The 19,411-nt window shown below is 41.1% G+C and overlaps 1 protein-coding gene across 1 annotated transcript in view; it reads right to left on the bottom strand.

Annotated features, from left to right (window-relative positions):
- Positions 1–1,501: 1,501 nt before the first annotated feature.
- NOSTRIN (nitric oxide synthase trafficking) overlaps positions 1,502–19,411 on the bottom strand; it is a 59,303-nt gene continuing 41,393 nt past the window's right edge. The window contains exons 9-16 of the mRNA XM_077751118.1: positions 14,815–14,913; positions 14,598–14,723; positions 10,534–10,642; positions 9,501–9,589; positions 6,261–6,386; positions 4,992–5,091; positions 4,586–4,675; positions 1,502–1,722 (exon numbers count right to left, since the gene is read on the bottom strand). Coding sequence (XP_077607244.1) covers positions 1,586–1,722; positions 4,586–4,675; positions 4,992–5,091; positions 6,261–6,386; positions 9,501–9,589; positions 10,534–10,642; positions 14,598–14,723; positions 14,815–14,913 — 876 coding nt within the window. The 3' untranslated portion in view covers positions 1,502–1,585. The remainder of the gene's footprint in view (positions 1,723–4,585; positions 4,676–4,991; positions 5,092–6,260; positions 6,387–9,500; positions 9,590–10,533; positions 10,643–14,597; positions 14,724–14,814; positions 14,914–19,411) is intronic.

Below are 19,411 nucleotides of genomic sequence, written 5' to 3'. Positions count from 1 at the left end.
CAAATGATCCATTGTAGGCTGCAGTCAATTGCTACACAATTTTTTATACATCAAGGCTTAATGGAAAGAAGTAAGATGAAGAGGAAATATAAATTCAAATTTTCTCTTCATGGTCTAATGGCCTATTATTCAGCCAACTTTCTACATGTAGAAAGCCTTCATTAGTACACCATTAAGGATGACATTAAAACTTCTGATCTGCTCTTCTAGGCTGGAAGTTATGTCTCACATAACAAATTTTACATGAGCTCCTTCAGGTCTGGTATCTCTATCTATAAATATCTCTATGTGTTCGTTATATCCTGCCATAGGCTTGCAGTGGTGCAGAGTATAAAAAAATGCATGTACCTTGGTTTGAAAAATTCCTTTTCAAAAGTATAAAATTTAATAAATAAAAAGATGTAGGTGGCAGGACAGTAATGGAATGGATTTTAATTACTCTAATGTACTATTAGGCACAAAGTAAACATGCCCAGATGTTTCTATCAACACTATGACCTTCCATTTAATAAAGTGTAATCTCCAGGCCATTTTCTGGAAGATGCTGCTATACCACTTCTCTCCATTCTAAAATGTTCCTCTTGGGAAGAATTTACCCATTAAAGGGCATTTGGGGAAGGAGCATAAAGCTGCTTCTCTCTAAAAGTTCCATTTTAACAGTAAATGTTGGTTTCCAGAACTTTCCATCCAGAGAGATTCATTAACGTTTAAGGTTCCTTTCATGAGGAAGCTGCCGAGGGTATTCTTTTCATACTAAGTGGGAAGTGCAAGTATCATACCTCTAAATTGGCATATGAAATTTCCAAATGTAGAAGGAGGCAAGAGATTTCAGACACTGTCTCTTTCTCAACGCTTTCCTATCCACCTTGCTCTTGCTTTCAGATCCCAAGCCTTCTCTGGCTCACACCCGACTTCCCTGCTAAGAGCAGTTCTGGTTGTGCGGAGAGGGCTTAGAAGAAGCCCTTACCTCAGAAGGTTGTTAGCTCAGGATGGAGCTCCATTCTACACTGAGCTCCTCTACCTCGTATCAGACCTCTTGTCCACCATCCCCTCTCCTGATCGTAGGGATGCTTGGCCTCAACTGATCCTTTATTCTACCCTCTCCTAACCTGGGTCTATCTCCCTGGGGTCTTATCTGCCAAGACTCTGCTGAACTTAATCTGTTCTTCCTCGTCTCCCAGACACTGCCTGACCCCTCATAGGCCTGCTCTGGTCTGTGGGCACACAGTCCAGGTGAAAAAAACATCCAAGGCATAATCTCCGTTGTGCTACCAGAAAACTATGTGACTTCAGGCAAGTGGCTGAATGATCTGAACTCTGTCTCCCTCTGGGTGACACCAGGGGCTGCATTGGGGCATCTCTAGGGTCTGCTAGGATTTGAAAACCCTAGGAACTGCGGGGTCTCTTTCTTTTCTCCCTTTGCTCTCCATCTTCTAACTCTGTTTCAAGCAAATGAGCAAGAGTGCAAAGTGCCGTGACACACAGGTAGGACTCCATTAGCTATTTGTAAAGATGACAGCATTTATCTTTATTTGCACTACATTGTGTAGTTCACAGAGTAAGGTAGTATGTTCAGAATCTTGTTTTATGCCTGTGTAGCTGGGTTCCCGGCATTTGAAGGGAGCTCCTCCACATAAGCAGCAGGAAAATGGCCTTTTTTTCCATTCAAAGAACCAAACCACCATCCTTCTTCCTCTTTCTTGTATATAGTCACAATGTCACCTGGAAAAATGCACATTCAGTTAGACAAATGGGTCTCTGCCATTTAAGCACAAACCTGAGCCCAGTTGGTAAAACAATTTTAAGGAGATTCTGCTTTCAAGGAGTCACTTGTTAGCATCAGTCTCTGCACATGATTGAGATAAAGCCAAACTTATTGAACACCTCTGTGTGAAACAGGCATAATGCAGAGAATATTAAAAAGAATAAGATAATGAGCAACCAAGTTATGTCATAAAATAGTTTCGTTAAAAGCAAAATGGCACTGGGGCGCTAGGGTGGCTCAGTTGCTTAAGCGTCCGATTTCAGCTTAGGCCATGACCTTGCGGTTCCTGGGTTTGAACCCCACATCAGGCTCTGTGCTGACAACTCAGAGCCTGGGGCCTGCTTTGGATTCTGTGTCTCCCCCTCTTTCCGCCCCTCTCCTGCTTGCTCTCTCTCTCTGTCAAAAATAAATAAACATTAATTAAAAAAAAAAAAGAAACCAGGTTGGATCATATATCCTTCTCATGGTGGATGGCTCATTTCAGATACAGCTTGTCATCAAACTCTTTTTTTGGTGTCTGTGTGTTAAGGATTTCTCATGTTGGTGGCCGAGACAGTCTGCTATGGTGACTATTATATCTCAGCTACCAGACTTTTCCTTAGATCAAGATAGCTTCCCTCCATTACATGTGCCAATTTCACAGTCCAAAGTTCCAACTCAAAACTCTGCACAGAAATATAACTCCCCATTCAACATTTTTGATAACTTTAATAAAATATCAATTTGAAGACAATACTTTTTAAAGCAATGATTCAAATAAATAGAACTCCCAAGAAACACATGGCCCATCTCTAGTTCTCTCTCTGTTAACACATACTATTCTGATATTAGTAACCCTAAACTTAACCATAGATGCCCCAAATACTCTGGCTAAATCCTTCCCTTATGAGAAAGAGTCCTTCCTCTCTGGCTGCTTTCTGCACATCAGAGCAGACACATCCACTTCCTTCAGGATCCAAGAGAGCTCCTTAACTTTGAGCATCCTTCTGAGGTCATTGTTTAGTCTTTCTTTCATTCATTTTCTTCCCCAGTGCTTTACTTTCTTAGGCAAAAGAGACTGTCCACATCTACCCCTACTATCTCATGTCACTCATAAATCACTTTTTTTATTCTTGCAGGAGATCATTCGCAGCCTAATTTCCACCTCCAATGAGTTCTCTCAAGTCAGCAGATTGACACAGTTCACTAATAGGAATTTAAACAAATACTTTAAAATCTTATTGCCAGCTTCCCTGAGCCTCCAATGGCTCCTTTTATTTAAAGAACCCACTTATAGGGGCACCTGGGTGACTCAGTCAGTTGAGTGTCCATCTGCCATTCAGGTCATGATCTCACTGTTGTGAGTTTGAGCTCTATGTTGGGCTCCATGCTGACAGCTCAGAGCCTGGAGCCTGCTTTGGATTCTGTGTCTCACTTTCTCTCTACCCTTCCCCTGCTCACACTCTGTCTCTCTCTCTCTCTCTCAAAAATAATTAAACATTTAAAAATATTTTAATAAATAAATAACCCACTTATGAGATAAAGTATAAATAGACTTTGCTGCCAACAGAAACTGAAGACAAAGAAGATAATAAGTTTATTGTGTAACTATGTAACTCAAACTCAAGCCTTGGGGTCTAGGTGGCATCTGAGAGAAATGTGTTTTTTATTCACAAGGAAAGGGGGAATACAGCGTTTCATTTACTTATTGCTGTAGGTAACCTTGAGACGACGTGATGAAGAACAAAGTGACTTCTCTAACACTTCCAACTTTTAGGTAAAGGCAACATTGATTTAAGATGAACAGAGGAGGGGGTCTACTATATTTCCTTTTTTCTTATCTTTATTTCTTTCTGAACTGGAAGGGAAAGTAGTCGCTGGAAGAAATCTGACTGACAATCTGAAAAGGAAGCACCCATTAACCAATAGCAAATACATGGTGTCCCTGTGGTATGGCTGCAAAATCCATCATGACTTCCTGTTGGCTCTGGGCACCATGTCCTGCCTGCAGATAAACAGCTCTCTCCTCTGACACAACTCTTTCTCACTAACCATTTCATTTCCAGATCACTACAGCAGCTTTAACATCCAAATTTGGCTGCTAATTGGACACACAGAGAAAATTGAGGCTAGTGGCTATTTCTTATTTAATGCTGAGGTCTAGATAACCCATGACATCATACCTTTCCATGTTCATCAAAACTCTGTGACACAAAGAAAGGGGTCGTTTCCTTAGATTGGCCGTAAAAACACTTTTCTAAGGGATACGTGGGAGAAACATAAAGCTGGAAGTCCTCTGACCTGCCTTCTAGAATTCAAGCTTACCCTAAGCCATGAGAGGAAGTCATTTCACATTCCTGTATGTTTAGTTTTCTGAAAAAGAAAAAGGTGAGGCTACCTTTCTAGTAACTTTCCATTACTGACATTCTATCCTAGGTAAGCACTGTGATAAAAAGCATGATTCTGGCTTTCTGAGATCAAAGCATGCTCTACCATTTCCTGTAACTTTAGCCAAAGTGCTTAACCTTTCTCTGCCTCAGTCTCCTTGACAATAAAATGGGAATAAATAACAAGATCTACCTCACAGGGCTTTTATGAATATTAAATGGGACAATGTGCTTGTAGCAATGCCTAGAACTTAGTAAATACTGAATAAATGTTAGCTGTTTTTATTATGTGACTTTGATTTTTGATGTGATTTATCTTTATTTTCTAAGAAGGGTCATTGTAAACCCGAAATGATTTGACGTTGAAGTAACTTTTCAGGCTGTTGTAACAAAGACAGGAGTTTTAGTCAAGTTAAATTGGAAGGCAATCAAACTATTTGAGAATGATTCTTACCTTTTTCCAAATTTAATTCATCATCTTGTCTGGCTTGAAAAGAATATAAAGCCTTGCAAAGACCACTGCCGAGCTGGGCCACACCGGAGGCTGAAAGTTGGATCCAGTAATAATTAATAACGCTGTGTCAGTAGGCAAGATGCATAGTGTGGCGCTGAGCTGAACTATACTGTACCTTCTCAGGTCATACGTTTTTCCCTCAACCCTCCACTTTTTGAGTCCTTCCCACATTTTGGATAACATCTGCACAGAAAGCTACAAAGACCAACAAATGAAGCAGTCCTAACTGAAATGCAAATTTCTTTGCGCTGATATAGGCCCAAAGGATTCTGAAAATAAAATGTAAATGTAGCAATGCGCCTTACCAACAGAGCCCGCCCCCAAATTATCATGGGCATGGGATTACCTGCAGATGAAGCACTCGGGAGTCTCTGCCCAGCAGAAGATGCCCTGCTCACCTTCATCCGAAAAGGCCGAGATATTTTCACATAACTATGTATCTGTTGCTGTTTAAATAGTTTTAAAAAATCATTTTTAATAACACTGTCATCAGAAGTATTTATGAGAACTGGGGCACCTGGGTGACTCCGTCGGCTAAGCGTCCGACCTCAGCTCAAGACATGATCTCACAGTTCATGGGTTCGAGCCCCGCGTTGGGCTCTGTGCTGACAGCTAGCTCAGAGCCTGGAATCTGTCTTTGGATTCTGTGTCTCCCTCTCTCTCTCTGACCCAATCCTGCTCATGCTGTCTCTATCTCGCTCTCAAAAATAAAAAAAAATTTTAAAAACTTAAAAAAATATATTTATGAGAAGTAACTCTTCCACAGCTGTTTTCCTCAGGAACTTGGTTTTCTTAACTTTTGGGGGGAGAGTATAAATGAATTATTCAATACTTAAAAAAGAATCTCTACTGTAAAGTTTTCTTGTTTCTAAAGCCTTAATATTTTCAGATTAGACAATTACTGTATTTTATACACTGTGTTTGCAATTTTGACGTGCACCTCAAGGTCGAATAATAACGTTCACAGCATTACTTCTATAAATTCAACTTTAATTGGCTTTAATGCAAGTGAAATTGCCATAACTCAATCGGCCATGATTGAGACCATTTTAGAGCTCTGAGTTTCAAGGAAAGAGAAAGGTCCCCTTATCACAAGATGGTTACAGCTCCTCCTTCTGACAGAAAATGGAAAACAGCTGCAAGGTGTAGTGACCTATGTATATTCAGGTGCTCATCATCAATTCTTAGAGTGTATCACTGGGAAAATACATAGGTGTGAATTTTAAAAATTATACTCACACTTTATCTACAGCATGTACTATGTGAAATGGATGGGACTAGAGCATATCACAAAATCTTACAATTTAGGCACATAGAAATTTTATTCGGAAAGCATGTTCAAAGAACAAATTTAAGATATGAGGAGGAAGAAGAAGGAATCCAAAGAATTACTAGCTCATATTTAGTCCACCAAAAAATGTATTCATTTGTGACTGATTCTTATTACTGCACCCAAAAGGAATAAAAAATAAATTTATCATAAAATTCCACAATTGGGATTTGGGACATATGGCACATATAATTCACAATAGCCTTTTTGCCCCCATACTACTTGAAGCCACTACAAATAGCAAACCCAGTCGAGAAATTACAACCAATTCTCTTAAAGTTTTACCTTTTCTTTCCACCTGAAGATGGAGTTACTGCAGGGATGGGTGGGTTGAGGTCTTTGCTCAAGTTCTGCTAACACTGATGACAGTTTGTAGGAGTTTGCTTGCAAAAGGTCTAGTTTCAAATTGGTCTGTGGATACATCATTTGGCCGTGTGAGTAAATTTCCAGAAAATGAGGTACAACTGGATGGGTAAAGGGATATCAGGATAACTTCCAAGATGACAAAGAGGTCTAGAAAGGTACACATTCAGCTTCATGCAGATATGCACACAAATTGCTAAAGAGAGCAAAAAATGGACCCTTTAAGTAGTTTAAAGGAAAGGCTTAGTTGTTAAGTGCTCCTCATTCTGGACTCTTCTCTACAGGGTAAGCCAGAAAGCTTGATAGATATATTACTCAGTATTTTGTGGCAGCAAATAGCTTTACTCTGAGCTATTTTCTGCTGAGCAGTGAGAAATGGAACAATAAGCGTTGATTGCAGAAGGTAGACTTTCAGAGAGCCTTGAAGAAAGGCGGTTGAACATTGTGCTCGGCAGTGTGAACACAACTGAACTTGTATCAATAGAATTAAACTGAAATGGTGTGAGATGGGTTTTGTTGCTGCTGTTGCTGCTGTTATTGTTTTTCTTAAAGAGATGAGGTCTTATATCACCCCAAAAGTTTGCAGTAACATTTCTGGAAACTGAATGTTCTGGGGTATTTGAGTATAAAAATAAGTGAAGCTAGGGGCACCTGGGTGGCTCAGTCAGTTAAGCGTCCTGACTTTGGATTTCGACTCAGGTCATGATCTCACAGTTTGTGAGTTGGAGCCTTGCATCAGGCTCTGTGCCAACAGTGCACAGCCTGCCTGGGACTCTCTGTCTCCTCTCTCTGCCCCTCCTATGCTTTCTCTCTCTCTTGTGCTCTCTCTCTCTCTCTCTCTCTCTCACACACACACACACACACATACACACCCCACACACAGAAAAGAAAGAAACATCTAAACAACAAATGAAGCTAAAGATACACTACTAATTCTTAATTTGACCTCCTGTTCTCCATTTGAACTTGAACTAGAAACTTTATAATAACTTCTTTGTTAAGCCGTGTTCACTTAGAGTAAATCAAATAACAGAATGTAAACATTGGAAGGGGCCTGCTTATCCAATCTCTTCCTGACCATTATTTCTCCCTTTTCCACATCTCCAGCATGGGAATTCCTAACCCTAACATCCCTGGCCAAGGGACCACAGCACCTCAGGTTGGAAGGAACTGAATGAACACCTCTGATCGACTGCACTGTGGGACAGGCCTACCTAAGATGAAGCCAAAACTTACTGCTTATCTTCTACCATTAGACCTAGTCTGCATCTGAGAGCATCATAGGGCAAGTGTCTTTCCTCTTCTATGTGGTACTTCTTCCGGTATCTGAAGACAGTATCTACTCTAAATATATTCAGTTTCCACAACACTTTCTGCTAGAACATGCGTTATCAACATCCTTGTTTCAAATATGGCACTTGAAGGACCAAGAGGCAATGAATTAGGAAGAATTTAAATGAAACAGAATTTCCTCCCGCAAGAAACCTTCCCCGGGTAACACAAAGTCTACCCATATCCCTCCACCGGATGCAGGGGCGTGCAACCAAGTTACACGGGTATTTGCCATCTACTGCTCGACGGTTCATATTTGCTCCCTCATAAACACCATGACTTCAGGAATCAGAGCCTCTCAGATCTTGCACCCTCCACTACTTGGATCAGGCCAGCATGTACCCAGATGATCCCAATACATGTTCTATGCTGGTAATGACTCTGACAAAATTCTATGCAAGAACAACCAAAGAAATAAACTTATAACTTAACACCATCGTGAAATGTACCATAAGACTTTATTTTGGTAAATATTATTTGCATAGAATTAGAAAACCAAACATTTTGCACTATCACAGAAAATGTTCTACAGACTGCTTTATATTTTCACAAAAACTATAGCCATGCGTCACTGCAAATATGTTAGAGCTCTGTTCCCAAGTGAACAGAATTCAGGCCTTTTCACTAAGAGTGTTAGGTTTGTTTTTACAGCAGCACCCGCTCTTAAGGAAGCCTCTGCTAAACAGTAGATTAAACTGTACCTGGCTCTAACTATCTCCTTTCACGAAAGAACAATTGAAATTGCCTGTTTGGACAGAATTATTAGGTACCTGCTTTCACAAGAGAGTTACTGGGCTAAGTACAAGGTAAGGACAGCTGGCCCAGCTCCCCACATCCTTCAAAACATTGCTAAAGATTTTCTCTCTTCCTGAATTCTTCCCAGATTAGCTCCAGTCAACTTCCTATCTCACTAATCATAGCAGAAAACCCGTATCTAGCACACATAGTGCATAGTATCTGTTTGTCTTTATTTCTATGTAGAATTCACAGCCCTCTGCTAACTTCTCTTTCACTGCCTGCCGGCTCCTCTGAATCGGCTGCATTGTCCATCACTCCCCACAAGTGCCTGGGGCCCATTGTGGTCCAGGCTCTCAGCAAAAAGGCCTAGAGATGTCTCTCCCCGCCCTCTCCTGACAGTACCTCTCCTCCCCTCAAAAAAAACCTCAGCCTCTCAAGTTTTGTCCCTTTTTCTCAGGAGCTTTGACCACACATCCCAGACAACCCTCTTACTTCTGTGCCTCACATCTTTCCTCTCTCCTGTTGTTTTCAGAAGACCTGGTGTTAGCTAGGGGATCGGTGGAAAACGGAATCTTCATAGTTACCAGGTTTTCAGCTCTCCTCTGGGCACCGTGCTGGCATTTTCTAACTAATACTGTATCCTCACAATAACCCTTTGAAGGAGGGACCAATATCCCCATTCTACAGACGAGAACACTAAAGTCCTAAGTCCCTGTAAATGGCAGGATTAGATCCAGATATAGGTCTTTCTGAAAGCAGGCCCTGATTTTTTTTTTTTAAATTACTTTCCTTAACTGAGTTAAAGTACACATGGTTTCCAGGCCTTGATGGAATTATTCTATTTTGGGGGAATTCTATTTTAGGCACAATTCTTTTCCGGGAAGGACACTAAAGCAAACATTTCTAAGTAGTTGAATTTTTCCAGGTCCCTCAACTGCTGTCAAATAGGTGAGGTAGAAGCTCTCTTACCAGATTATTCTATGTCATGAGAAAAGGGAGGCAAAGAGAGGTCAAACCGGCCCCGAAAACAAGTAGTCTAAAAATAACTCTTTCATCATTAAACCTAGGAAGGTGAGCTCTGCAAATATTTACCTCGTCCATTAAGGCCACTGTGATTCTTTGGCTCTCTGCATCCGAGAAGGTGGAGTCGCTCGAGTAGGATTTCAGCATTTGTTCCAAACCTGGAAATGAAATGATTCTCTCAGTCACTGCTGTCCCCCTGCCCTCGCGGTACACAGCTGAGGGGGGCAGCCGGGGAGCTTGCGCCCAGAGGCGGAACTGGGAGGACTTCCCAGCGCTGGAGGCCTTTCTGCAGTCGTTGTTACTAAATTTTACTAGAGCAGTGGCCTGTACCTTCATTGAATGAAATTTGAGAAATGCTGGAGTTTAAAAGGATCTTGATTATCATTTGGCAAGATGAGCTTTCGAATCCTCCTTGCGAACCCAGTCCGTGGTCCATTCCCAACACTTCCCACGGTGTTGGGCTCTCCCTCACTATGGTATTTAGGGTTCTAAACGTTTCACTCTCTTGGATTTCTTGACAGGGATTACATTTCAATGGGTTGCTCTGGTCCACAGAAGATACGTTCCAAGTTCCAGAATCATAACCGTGGGGTCGTTTTTATTATATGTATTGCTTTAGAGCAGCGTCACGTTCTGACATACCTAACTTCTTTCCTCATTACATCTAGGAAGGTGAGCTCTGCAAATATTTACCTCGTCCATTAAGGCCGCTGTGATAAACTATTCATGTGGAAGGATGGTTTAAAAAGTAACAAACAAGAAAACCAAAAGCTGTGTGCACAGCGGGTTTACCGTGTTTTAAACCAAACGAACTGTCCCTCATTCCAGCCAATTTCAGAAACACGGCAATACGCTGCGTTTTTGGAAATGGGGACATAGTGCTTCTGTAGCTCTCTCAAATAGACCAAAATGTCATTTTCAGTCTGTTTGTGCTCCCCTTTCTTCTTTCCCATTTTTCTTTATTCACACAAATTAGGTTTGACATGGGATTCTTTAAGTGAGACGGTCCCTGCCCCAGTTGGCAAAAGTGGAATCACCCTAACTCTCAGTGAATCCTCCGAGTAGAGCGCTTATCTGGCCATTCACAGACACAATGACACACCTGCCCGGTCTCTTGAGGCTTTGTCAATCTCTTTTTGCAATCTCAGGAGTTTTGATTTTATTGAAGACTCTTGTCGTTCTTTATTCATTGCATTGTTAAGATCTTCTTCCTTTAGGAAAAATAAAAAGGATGCTTAACATGTTAAAGAGCAAAAAGGGTTGCTCCTCCTCGTTCTACTGAGACTTTCACTGACAACTGTATTTAATATTAACTGGACAGGAGAAAGAGAGTAAAGAAATGAAATAAAAGCAGGATAACCCATGGTTTTATACAGATTGCTCTGCTTGTTCTAGGCCTACTTACTATGAAAATATCTTGTCCACTTGTCAGTACTACTTACTATGAAAATATCTTGTCCACTTGTCAGTACAGAGCTGAGCACTCTCCTCAACAGAACACATTATTGTTGGAGGAAGAGCCTTACTATCGTTATTTCATAGTTCCTTGATAAGTCAATTGGTTTGCTGGATACGAACTGCTCCCCATTTGTCTTGGATCCAGTTAGAGTTCTTTCAATGTCCAACGTGGCATCATGTGTTCGCCTCGAGCCAGGACTGCTTCCGGAGTGGAACACTTATTTGCTGTCCTGCTCTGCATCGGCTGGCTGCTGGCAGCACGTGAGCCCTTCCCAGAATGGGTCTATAATTTAGTCAGGCCTTGAAGCATAGCGTGAACAGACCTAGCAATCCAAGGCCACAGTCATTCATGAATGGTGTAGACAGGAATTGTGATTCAGCGAGTGCCAAGACAGGAGAGTTTCAAGGAGGCCAGAAGACATCACCAGGATTTTTCAGTCAAGGGGAAGGAAGGCAAAGGGTACCCCGGGCAGGAGAAATGGCTCAAGCAAAAGAACAGAGGGAGAAGTGCAAAAAAAACAAAACAAAACAAAAAAAAACCGTATCAGGAATAATCAACAGAGCAGACAGTTGCTGGAGCAAACGTAGTGGAAGGAAAAGTTGTCTTTGTAGTTTAGGCCAGAGTTTTGGGCTGAAGTACAGATTTTATCCTATAAAATGTGAGAAACTAATAATAATACCTGAGCTTTCACATACATTATTTCAAGGGTTGAATGGGGAAAAAAAGAGAATGTTAGGGTCAGGTGGGGAGGTGGCTGAATGTGAGTGTAGCAGAAGGACAGGGACCCGTGGAGAAAGAGAGGACACCAATGACTGAAGATGGCAGTTGAGGAGTCAGGACTTCTCTAATATGGAAGGAGAAAACCCGGGATCCTACAAGTTGGTGGAAAGATCAGGTTTAGATAGATCATCATGAAGAAAAGGAGGCATGAGAATTTAGAGCAAAGCAAGCAGCCTTTATAGAAATAATGAGGTCTAGATAAAAATGTTTATTATTGTGAATTACATATTATAAAAGCCTATATCTTTATTACATGTGATTCTTACAACAATTCTATGAGATTGGCTTTATCTCCCCCATTTTACCTGTGACACTCAGAGACATAAATGAAGGCCCAAAAGAAACAGCTTGAAACCCCACTCCTCTGAGTCCCAGTTCTGCTCCTGTACATGCCTGTCCACAGTGGCTGTCACGCCCCCACATGAGCCTCAGTTGAAATGAATGGCTGCCCGCCTCCAACCCCCAGGCCTTCCTTGCTGGAGAAATGCACATCATACTCTGGCTCCCATGCCAGTCTAGACTTCATTTGGGTCATTTGGGGACTCCTGTTTACAAATGTTTCCAGAGATGGATCACTACTGGATCAACTTGAGGCTAGGATATACTGCTGTCTGTTAACTTTCTTAAGTTTGTCCTTCTCTTCCAAAGATTTTGGAAAGAAGGTCAATATTGAAGGTGGCATTTGAAACTTTAGATACAGTCTTCTGAGCATGGCCTTATGGTGACCTTACAAATATTTTCACGCTGGTCACCAACCCCTCAATATCTGCACTCCTAGTGTTCTGTCTTACCCTAGTCCATATACATTTCTTGGCACTAGATATAAACCAGTCTACACTTATTGTTAATGTCTGTAAAGTCAGAATTTGGGAGTGTTTTGCTTTGAGGATATTAAGAAAATCCCATTTAGACATTTGAAGATACAATCCATTCATGTAAACAACAGATACATAATCATTAGCTTTGGTACACTGAAGTTCCATAGAAACCCAAAATTTCCATGGGCAGAGCAATTAAAGATAAACTGTCATGGCTGCCTCCTTACATTTCTCTAGAAGTCTAATCAAAATTTCAAGGAGAATGACCCTTATTTTATTGACAGGTTAGTCAATAGGGGCACTTTTATAAGAGCATAACAAATGATATTTGTCCTTCTCTGCCTGACTTATTTCGCTCAGCATAACGGAGGAACTTGACGGAGGAACAAGGGGGAGAAGAAGGGCGGAAATGGTGGGGGAAAGGGAGAGAAGCAAACCATGAGAGACTCTTGAATGCTGACAAAAACTGAGGACTGATGGATGTGGGGGGAGGGGGGGAGGGGCATGGAGGAGGACACTTGTGGGGATGAGCACTGAGTGTTATGTGGAAACTAATTTGACAATAAACTATTAAAAAAAAAATAAGAGCATAACAAATATATTTTATTAACATTTTCCCATCTAAGAGGTCACCTACACTATTTAGAAGGAGAGAGAGAGAAAAAAAAATAGAAGAGCACTTTCCCCCATCAAATCTTCCTTTCCGCTCCCATTGCTTCCTTTGTTACTGCTCTGAGTGGACGTTGCTACTGCTAATTCACTTCACCTTTGTCAGGGTAGGAAGAAAAGATTTGATGAAAGAAATAGGTGGCCACTTGCAGCTGTTTGGAGGGTGAGAAGGGATAAAACTGGTCAGGAGTCATCACTGTGCCTAATCTGACTGGCTTTCCCCTGCCTCATCTCTTGTTCCCTGCACAGGACTCCTGGGATGTTGACTTCAGCTATACTTTTAATCCCATAGGAGGACATGGCCAGTAGGCTAGTTCTCTATACAGGGAGAAATGAACCCTCCCATTCGGGACCTTGAAAGTCTGGATGAAATATAGCAGAGGGCCCAGGGAGGAGCTGTCAGGAAGTCTTCCTGATGATTTTGGTACCTAATGATCAGCTTCTAGAACACTGCAATTAAGGCTAACAAGAGGGGAGCAGAAGACAAAATCTTTGAGACATGATCCAAGAAGACAAAGAATTTACCCCAAGAAAACAAAGGGGTTAGATGATTGATCAGTTTTTAGCGAGTTTTATATAATAGTAGAATTACCCAAGTGCCCTCAAAATAAGCTTCTGTAATATGGTTCAAGATTTTCAAAGGCAAAGACCATGAAGAATGTTGATAATGATTCCCACATTCAAGGAATCATGCCTTTGTATAATCTCTTCCACTTAAATGTGGGCCATACTTATTGACTTAGTTCTAACAAATAGAATACTAAGAGATGTCACTTCTGAGATTAGCTTAAGAAGATGACACTTCCATCTTGGACACTCTAGCTCGTTCTCTTTGGATCACCAGTTCTGGGCAAAGAGACATACTGTGATATACTGTGAACTCCCCACAGGGGAGAGACCTACATGGCAAGGAGCTGGCATCTCCAGCCACCAGTCAGTGGGGACTGGAGGTTTGCCATCAGCCACATGAGCTCAGAAGCAGGTCATTTCTCAGGAGAGCCTTGACATACCTGCACTCCTGGCTGACACCCTGTGGGTAAAGCCATACCTACATTCCTGACCCACAGAAACTGTGAGATAATAAGTGCTTGTTTTAGCCAGTTATATTTGGGAGTAATTGTTGTGCAGCAGTAGACATCTAATATGATATACAGTAATTATTTACAGGTCATGAAACACATCTGCCTGGCATTACTCTTGTATAGAAGACTGAGTATAAAGATCCAGTCTAGACTCTCACTTGACTTTCTTCTCTTCCAGAGAACACCAAAGACATAGTTCTATTGCCCAGTTTGTAAACCACATACTGTTTTTTATATAGACTATGAAAAAATCAATACTTTCATTTACAATTGTTCTCAATTTTTTTTTTCAAAATGAATCCCTCAGTATATGACTAAGGTTCCCCATTAATGGAACTTCTTTCCATTCCATACTTACAAAGTAATCGGTTAACAGGAGCTCAGATTTATTTTCTGTGGATGAAACTGCGGTTTCTTCCATGAGAGCCTGGATGTCTTTTTCAACATCTATCTTGCTGACGGCACAGTGAATCTGCGTGTGGCACTGCAAAGCCAAGGAAGCAGAACAAGGTTACCAGAGAATGCTTCCTGCCGGTTCTTACCATGCATATCAGAAATAGATTTTTACTACTCACTGTAGTCAGGGTTTGGCCAAAAACAGAAATATGTTGGGTGTACTGGTTTAAGTTATTGTATAAAAGTTTAATTCTTTCCTTCTCCAGCTCCAGGATGCTCTGAAAAGGATGGAAAATGATGTAAGGCTGGCCAGTTGTGCAAAACTAACATTACCCACCAAGCATTGAGACACCTGAAGAAAGTCTGAGTAAACTGTCATGTTGATGCGTCTTGTTTATGTCACATCCAAGCTGCAGTGGGGGGAGATTGGTGTATTTCCTGTTTATCCTCATTTAGGGTTGGTTTAACTCACATACATTCCCCAGGCTGTTTTGGCCAGAAAGGCATATTGGCTGATGTTTTGGGTTACCTGACACTCACAATGAAAGGGGAGAAAAGGAATCATTTGAAAAGCATCTGTGGGTTCATTCTAGAGAAGGAGAGTGAAACCAAGTAAAACCCATCGCCATATCTTGGAAGTACATTTAGACACTAAATATTTTTAAAACTGTTTATACTACATACAAGGCATTCTGCTAGTCTCTGCAGGGGCAGGTGAGCTTAGGGAAACTATTTGACAAGAGTGGAACCCCAAAGTCTGATCAATTTATAATCCTGCCTAAAATTAGGCCGGGGGCGGGGGGTGTCAAAAACCACTGTGGGAATGTAGATCTATAACCTCTCCACTTTGTGCAGAACGATAAAAATTCTACTCTTAGAGTTTCATAACTTTTACCTAGGAAGGGTAAACAAAGGGATGTTGTATTTCCCTTGCTAGTCATTAAGATTTTAGAAAAAGTTAGTTATTAGACTTTGGCCACTCCCTGCTAGCTGAGCTGCTGACTGCTTGTTTTGAGGGAGTGCAGGGAAGTTCAGCAGCTAGGCATCGTGTGAGAAAGCTGGGCCAGATGGGTTTCTTGGCCACATCGGGGAGGTGGGGGGCTGCTGAGTACGTGCTCAGAGGACTTTGGGCTTTGACAGAGGTGGCAGGTGCCCAGGACCACATGCTCTTTGTCTCATTTTTGTAAGGACACAGCTGGGCATCCCTCCTTTGTCCAGAGGCCAGGTTGGTTGCTCTCATGCCCGCTATCCACCCAACTCCATGCCGCACAATGAAGAGGACTCAGCGATAGTCTTTCATGAAGAATGCTTTGGGCAAATGGGTGGGTAGCATTTCCATAGGAAGCAGGTAGGTCAAGTCCTTCTCAAGGCCTTTGGTAGGGCGGGGGTTGTGGGGGGAGAGAGTCACAGAGATATTTGGGTTTTCCCATCTGCCTCTCTAGGCACATCTACAGGGTCTGCTGGCCTAATGCAGCATGGTGGTCCCTTATATCCCTGTGGTAGACAGCATTCACATTCAGTTGTTATTTTATCTATGGTGTATAGTCACTTTAACCTTTTTTAAAAATTCATTTACATTTTTGTAACTGTGGTAAAACTTGCATAACATAAAACTTGCCATTTTAACCACTTTTGTTTTCAAAGTTTATTTCTGAGAGATGGCGGGGGAGGGGCAGAGAGAGAGAGGGAGACACAGAATGCGAAGCAGGCTCCAGGTGCTGAGCTGTTAGCATAGAGCTCTATACAAGGCTCGAACTCATGAGCTGTGAGATCATGACCTAAGCTGAAGTCGGATGCTTAACCAACTGAGCCATCCAGGTGTCCCTTAACCACTTTTAAGTGTACACATCAGTGTCATTAAGTACATTCACATTGTTGTGCAACCATAATTATAATCCATCTCCAGAAATTTTTTCATCTTGCAAAAGTAAAATTCTTCAGACGTCAAACCAATTTCTCATACCCCTTTCCCATCTCTCCTGGCAATCATCATTCTACCTTATGTCTTCTACAAGCTTGACTACCCTAGATATTTCGTATGAGAGGAATCATAATAGTGTTTGTCCTTTTTGTGTCTGGCTTATTTCACCTAACATAAAGTCTTCAAGGTTCACCCATGTTGTAGCATGTGACAGAATGTCCTTCCTTTCTATGGCTGAATAATATTCTATTCTGTATATATATCACGTTTTATTTATTGGTATATAGTCATTTTAACACTGCTATTAAATGCAAGTAATAAATAGCTCAGGCAGTAACTATGAAAATTTATGCCATCACATGCAAATTTCAGTTCTGTGCCCAGTGTCCTGACATTTGAAGCAAGAAGCCAGAGCTCTGCTCTCCTATGACCACTTCTTTATTGAGTCAGAAGCTGTACAACTTTTGTAAGTGAGCTAAATGCCCTTGTTTCTGTTCTTGATCTCCTGAGTCTTTCTTCAATCTTGCCAGGAACCAGACTTGTGAAAGCAGTTGTGTGCCCTCAGGCTCCCAGACCTAGGATTAAAGACGCAGAAGAGTAGCCTATGCAATGTCCTGCTTCTTCCAAGGACAGGGATCTATGCCTCCTAACCAATATATAAGACAAATTCTGCTCAGTTGCTTGACCAGAGCCCAGCAATTTGAACTGGAATCATCTTCAAAAAGAGACTTTACACCTTAGAGGAAGATTCAGAAAAACAGCTGTTCCAGTTTCGCACGTGAACAAAGAACGGGAGAAAAAACAAAAGCCAGGCTGTGGGAACACATTGTGTCCTAGGGGGCAGCTGTTTCCTTATTTTGACAAGTGCTGAGCCACTAGCTTCAATCCGAGTCTAGAACAACCAGTATCCCTTGGTGGTGATGGTAATGGTTAAGGGATTTTAATTACATTTCAGGGAATCATTAAAATGATCTATGTTTGCTCGTGGAAAGAGGCAGAGATAAATTCCACTGTGCAAAGGGAAAATCCATATCTCATCTGATGAATTATTACTTTCCATTATTTTTTTATTTTTGTATAAAGTGGGTGGGAGAGAAGCAAAATACTCCGGAGGACCTGAAACTCTCCTCCTGCGCTTTTACAATAGCGTGCACGTGGAGAGTGTGGTCAGAGTTAGCAGACTGGGGGTCTGTCTGGGCGCAGGCACAGTGAAAATTCATCCTCTTCATTCATTCTTCTCAGTGCTGCTGTCCTGGCAAGGACCCAAGGAATTTGGCCTGTGCTACCCAAGGAATTTGGACGGACTTCATCGAAACTGCTTTCAAAAACCGATCAAAGAAATAGCATGTCCTTTCGAGAGCAAGGGCTCACAAATTTTAGTATGCGTAGCAATCACCCAGATGCCTTCCTAAAACCATTCAGAGGTTCTGATTCGTCCCATTTAGGGATGCTTCTGCCAGGAATTGGAATTTTCACAAGCATGCTAGCTGCTTTGAGACGTTGTCTTAGAACTATAAAGGGCCATAAAAAATTAATTTAAAATTTATTTATAATTCTTCCACCCAGAGATAACCCGTTAGCATTTTGATGTATTTCAGTCCATCTAGGTATGCGTGCATGTACGATTTTATCTTTCTAGTTATCTATCAAATTAGTCAAATTTGTATCCTGTTTTTTCACTTAACATTATACAAAAGCAATTTTTTATGGTGTTAGTCTGCAAAAACAGCATTTAATATAATCCATTTGTGGGACGGCATAGAGTGTGTTTGACTCATTTAGGCATCCTCTTAATGTTAGCCGGTTGAATTGTTTCCTCTCTTTTGTTTTTAATATATTTTGAACAGAAATTGGTTTGTTTTTCAGCTATTTTTTCAGGATGGATTTATAGAAAAAAATTTATGTTTTTCAACATGGGTTCTAGGAGGGGATTAAGCCCTAATGTCCTAAGGCAACTGTTTATGCCTTATGAGTGACCATCTGCCCCCTGCATCTAGATTGGTACCAGTCACTACCCTTGGGAGAACTGGGAAAACAGTCATTCATACTATTTTCTGTGTTCTGTGGTTCAGATGAAGAATACTGGTTGAAAAAGTGAACATGTTTAATGCCGTTGACACTTACTGCAAATGACTTTCTAAAATAATTCCTTGAGTAAGTTCTGTTAGTACCAAACATTTGGCTCATGGTAATTCTTACTAGCATGACTATTATTTTTCAAAATATATTAAAGATTATTTCTGCCAGCTGAACTTTTTTTTCCTGGAAGGTAGGAAATATAACTTGAACATAATATGATTATAAATAATAAGACTAATTTTACATGTGGCTTGTGGAATTGGTTTTATTACTTCATAATCACTCTTGAAACTTCTCATATCTCGAGATCTAGTAAACTGCCTCGAATGCAGTTCAATGAATGTTCTCTGAAAGAGTTTGCAAATCTAATTTGAAGAGTAAGAAGGGGTAAGAGGATACATTACAGGACATTTGGATGAATTCTTATACCCCATTTTTACAGAAGATTGGTGGGAGAATGGAGGAAAATATGAAGCTGAGCGACACTTGTCACATTTCCACGCCCCCCACTTATAATAAAATTCCCCTTTAATTCCACTCAGTTCACTTTTGTTATGTGTCTTTATGAATATAACACTCTACTTCTGAGTTTGTAAACAATAATGTAAACACACTGATATGTGAGTCAGCAACTTGTTGGTGTGGACTGAGTATATACAAGTCAAGGGAATACAAAGTAAGGGAATATTGGTTATGGCCAGGCGAGGATGACTTGGCAGAAGTTGTCTTGAATGGGTCTGAAGGGCTGGACTCGACTCAGGAGGCAGAAGGTAGCC

The sequence above is a fragment of the Crocuta crocuta genome, unplaced genomic scaffold (genome assembly GCF_008692635.1).
Source record: "Crocuta crocuta isolate KB4526 unplaced genomic scaffold, BGI_CrCroc_1.0 scaffold219, whole genome shotgun sequence".
Lineage (NCBI taxonomy): Eukaryota > Metazoa > Chordata > Mammalia > Carnivora > Hyaenidae > Crocuta > Crocuta crocuta.
The sequence above is the reverse complement of the archived record's forward strand: the minus strand, read 5'-3'. Positions and strand labels throughout refer to the sequence as shown.